Genomic DNA, 4,873 nt, shown 5'->3' with positions numbered 1-4,873 from the left:
CACCCACGCACGCAGACACACACACACACAGACCCGGACACACACACCCGTACACACACACACACCCGTACACACACACACACACACACACACACACCCGTACACACACACACACACATACACAGACCCGTACACACACACACAAACATTGAACTCGATGGACCTGTCTTTACTGAACCTCAAATACGATGTATCTATGTAACAAACACAGGAGGCGGAGTCTGAGCGGCACTCACCTTGATGAATTGTACGATGCCCTCCGGGACGCCGGTTTTGCTGAGCTTCTGTAAATACTCGATAATGTGACTGGTCTGCAGGCCCACGCTGACCGCCGCGTACAGAGAGTACGCCGTGAGCTTATACTCGTGAACGTGCTGAGGTCTGCAGACCGGCTCGGAGATGGCCACCAGGAAGTCCTGCGCGTACTTATAGACGGGGGAGAAACCTTCCAGGAAGATGTGACCGTCCGGTGCCTGAGAAGAGACAACAAATGAAAGAAGAACTCTAATGGAAAAGCAGAATACGAAGAGAGGAGGGGGAGGGGAGGAGCCGGCAGATGGTTCCCAGTGACACTTATTTTGGAGGAAGGAAGTACAGAGGTCAGATATTATTTGAATAACTTCCAGGTTCAGAATCTTCAGCCATCTTGATTGGTTGGCCCAGGATGACATAACTCCCATGCATCAGTCTTCTATCTGACCTCCGTCCTCCCCTCCAGCCTTCTATCTGACCTCCGTCCTCCCCTCCAGCCTTCTATCTGACCTCCGTCCTCCCCTCCAGCCTTCTATCTGACCTCCGTCCTCCCCTTCACTCTTCTATCTGACCTCCGTCCTCCCCTCCAGTCTTCTATCTGACCTCCGTCCTCCCCTCTAGTCTTCTATCTGACCTCCGTCCTCCCCTCCAGTCTTCTGACCTCCGTCCTTCCCTTCAGTCTAGTATAGTTGTACCGCCTCCTCTGATGTCACTGCACACTGGGAGCTGCTCACAATGTGCATTAGAAGCTGCAGCAAGTCAGATAGAGCCCGCCTCACCTACTGTCTGAAGAACATCCAGCATCATCTTGCACCTCCCTCCCCAGCCGGACTGCCCCTGGCCCCGTTTCCTCTTTGAATTTTAGTACTTGCAATCATGGAGGTTCAGCATCACATGTGGGCGGTCTGCATTGGGGGGGGGGGAGTACTGAGGCAGGGTGCCAGGCGGAGTCAGCACTGGCGGCCCCCATACTTCCATTAGAAGGAGTCACCTACCACCCACAGCGGACGGGACGAGTGATCCGCCTTCAGCGACATCTGCGATCGATAATCTTTAGCTCCATACTCGTCCACTTTTGTGGCGGTTTCATCCACCTGCTTCCCGGCGGCAGAGGGCACGGCCTCCTGGTCGTTGCCGGGCAGTTCGTCGTCGTCATCCTCATCCTCATCATAGTGACGCTTCTTCGATTTCTTCTTGTCTGAAACAATGGGGGGGAAAGGGAAATATTAAGCTTTGTGCATTTCCGAAGTTTATTTTCTGCTGTCTGTGCCCTACTGGAGAAAGTTACCTGCACTTCCTGTCCCAGATATGTAACAGGAAGTAAGAGGAAATCCCCATAAAGCGAGGTGAGGGCCCATCGTTGTCACCAGAACAGGTGGGTGTCATACTGGACAGGAAGTGAGGACAATTCCCCTCCCCCATAGATACTGCAGGTATCAATAAAGACACATTCTCTAGTACTGTGTGGAAGCTCTATCAGGCCTCATAAGGGAGATTTTCCTTCACTTCCTGTTCCAGTTATAGGGTGCAAACAGAACAGGAAGAGAACAGAAATCTCCCCAATGGGGACGCTGACAGCACTGAACCTGACAGAGGTCCCCCAACCCTTCCCCAAAAATGTTTTACCTGGAGATGAGCTTTAATATTTCAATAATAAAGTAACTACAGCCAGCTGTTCCTGCTGTGGGACTAAAACTCGCAGCATGCTCAGACAGTCTCTGCCGAGACACTAAAACTCCCAGCATGCTCCGACCGTCTCTGCCGAGACACTAAAACTCCCAGCATGCTCTGACAGTCTCTGCCGAGACACTAAAACTCCCAGCATGCTCCGACAGTCTCTGCCGAGACACTAAAACTCCCAGCATGCTCTGACAGTCTCTGCCGAGACACTAAAACTCCCAGCATGCTCCGACAGTCTCTGCCGAGACACTAAAATTCCCAGCATGCTCTGACAGTCTCTGCCGAGACACTAAAACTCCCAGCATGCTCCGACAGTCTCTGCCTAGACACTAAAACTCCCAGCATGCTCCGACAGTCTCTGCCGAGACACTAAAACTCCCAGCATGCTCTGACAGTCTCTGCCGAGACACTAAAACTCTCAGCATGCAATGTCAGTATCTGCTGAGTCACTACAACTCCCAGCATACTCTGATAGCCTTTCATGAGACACTACAGGTCCCAGCATTCTCTGACTAGAACTCCCAGCATACTCTGATAGCCTTTGATGAGACACTACAGGTCCCAGCATTCTCTGACTACAACTCCCAGCAGCCTCTAACGTGGTAAGCAAAGTCTCAGCATACTGTCAGCCTCTCCTGGGGTAGCCCCATGGCATGCTGACAATGCACGGCAGTGGTCCCCCCCATTGTACCTCTATCAGACTTGTCCTTCTTCCCCATCACACCGGCCAGCAGCTTCCCCTCACTCCGTCACAACAACAACGACCTGCCAGGCTGCACCGTCTGACAGGGATAGGGCACTTCCTCCGAAAGCCACGCCTCCCCCGCTGATTGGCTGCGACGCCAGCGGAACAGGCAGTTACGTGCGCTAGGTAGGGTTCAATGAGAGGGGCGTAGACGAGCATTGGTTTCTCTGCCTGTCAGGCTGTGCTGCCTGGGAGACGCACGCTTCCTATACTGCGAGTGGCGCATGCGTACTGCGAGGCAGAGCGGATACATCACTTGTGATTCATGTTACATCTTCCGACGCTGACCTATAGAGACAACCCAGCTCCTGCGGGACTACAAATACCAGCATGTCATGGCCTGCTAGGAGATACACTGATATAGCTCTGTACAGTGCCTGCTTGAATTCATTATGTCTATATATAAAGAGAACCAGTCTGCTTTTATGTGTAAAGGAATTGTGTTATCAATCCCGACATATAATATAAGGAATCCAATGTATATAGTGTAGGGATCGTTCTCTGCCTGCTGCTATCAGCACAAAACCATAATGATCCTGATCTGATCTTCCTGACCTAACCCTGATAGACCGGGCCGGATTTAGAATTTACTTTCTCTGCTGCCCCAAGGCCAGGTTCCTCAATGCGCTCCCCTACCCGCCAACACCCCCCCCCCAAACATAGCCGAGATCACTTGTACAATACAAGGTGCGGCTTCCCCGCTGTACATTTAGTTCTGCTTGCCCAAAAAAGGGGTAAATGTAGAAAACAATTACTAGCCCGGAACTGCATGTCCTCAGGCATCGGGAGATAGGAACTCCATACTCCCTGCTGCCCCAAGGCCGGGCCTTGGTTGGCCTTGTGGGAAATCCGGCCCCTGCTGATAGTAGGGTTGCCACCTGTCCAGGATTCACCTGGACAGTCCGGGTTTTGAATGCTGTGTCCGGGTTTCATGGCAGCAGAAACCCGGACACAACATGTCAGGCAGACAGGGGCAACCAAAATTAAGTTCACTTCACTACACTATTGTTGTTTACCCCTCCCCCAACACTGGGAGCATGTTTTATGCATTTGTTGCACGTAGCGCAGCACGTTCATTGTAATGGGTTCCCCAATGTCTGATAAACGTAACAAAGTAGCTCATGTACCCTTTTCAGCTTTAGTTTTAGTTTCCTGCAGAATCAGCCGATCCCCTGAGCACTGGTCCTGATATCCTGTGTTAGGGTGAGCTCCTTTCCCTTGGAGGGTCCTATGGGGGGCAACCCTTGTGTGTGCTAGTGAGCTGTGTGTGTCTCCACAAAGCACAGCAAAGCAAGTCACTCTCCTCCCCCCCTGCTCCCCACACCAAGCTGGACGGCTGCTGGAGACTGCTCTGTGTTGTGATCTTGTACTGGACAGGAAGTTCTGGGAAGCCGAGCTGAGAGAGTTGGATCTGTTCAGAAACATGATGACTGTAAGTCCTTAGACAAAAATATAAAGAAATACTTTGCTGGGCCATGTATATTTGTTTGGTCCGGATTCATTATTCAAAGAAAAAAACGTTTGAGGGTTTAATACTAATTTATCTACAAACCATCTTCACACCCCCTTTTGTCAGGGACTGCGTCACTCAGTATCCCCAGTGTGACCCGCGAAGATTATGACGTCAGCGCCCATGAGCGCTGATGTCAGTTGGAAATACTTCTTTCTCTTGTTGAATGTGTTATCAGAGGGCACATGCGCATTAGTGATTTTGTTGGAGGTGTGGCCATGCGTGTTACGCAGGTCAGCAAACTTAAAGGAGAACTATGGGGTTAAGGCTTTTCCCCATAGTTCTCCTTAGGGTAACGGGAGGACACAAACTAGCGTCCTCCCGTCACCCTAAGCTCCGTATACTGCGAGCTGCTGCTCACGGTATACTGAGACGCCGGAGCTGAAGTGGATCCCGACAATTATGCCGGGATCCGCCCAGCAGCGTGACTGACAGCTGGCTCTGCCTATCTAGAGGCAGAGCCAGCTGTACCCGCCCCCTCCCCGTCCGATCCACCAGTCAGCGCTGGAGGATCGGGGCGGGGAGGGGGGAATCCAGCTCATCCCCTGTCACGGCAGGGAGCCGTGACAGGATCGAGAGGTGAGCGAAGGCCGGTATGTGTTCGCTCACCTCCCGATCTACTGAGCCGACCTGTGACAGTCTCATTGTCACAGGTCGGCTAGAACTATGAGGTGAGTGAAAATCAC

General features: G+C 52.0%; 1 protein-coding gene across 1 annotated transcript in view; it reads right to left on the bottom strand.

The window, feature by feature from the left end:
• The window catches only part of ERCC3 (ERCC excision repair 3, TFIIH core complex helicase subunit), a 37,294-nt gene extending 34,643 nt beyond the window's left edge, over nucleotides 1-2,651 (bottom strand). Inside the window, exons 1-3 of the mRNA XM_018554445.1 lie at nucleotides 2,624-2,651; nucleotides 1,248-1,450; nucleotides 237-473 (exon numbers count right to left, since the gene is read on the bottom strand). Coding sequence (XP_018409947.1) covers nucleotides 237-473; nucleotides 1,248-1,450; nucleotides 2,624-2,651 — 468 coding nt within the window. The remainder of the gene's footprint in view (nucleotides 1-236; nucleotides 474-1,247; nucleotides 1,451-2,623) is intronic.
• Between the last annotated feature and the right edge of the window lie 2,222 nt (nucleotides 2,652-4,873).

The sequence above is a fragment of the Nanorana parkeri genome, unplaced genomic scaffold, assembly GCF_000935625.1.
Source record: "Nanorana parkeri isolate BGI_ZX_2015 unplaced genomic scaffold, ASM93562v1 scaffold159, whole genome shotgun sequence".
NCBI lineage: Eukaryota > Metazoa > Chordata > Amphibia > Anura > Dicroglossidae > Nanorana > Nanorana parkeri.
Note: the sequence above shows the minus strand (reverse complement) of the source record. Positions and strands in the feature narration are given on the sequence as shown.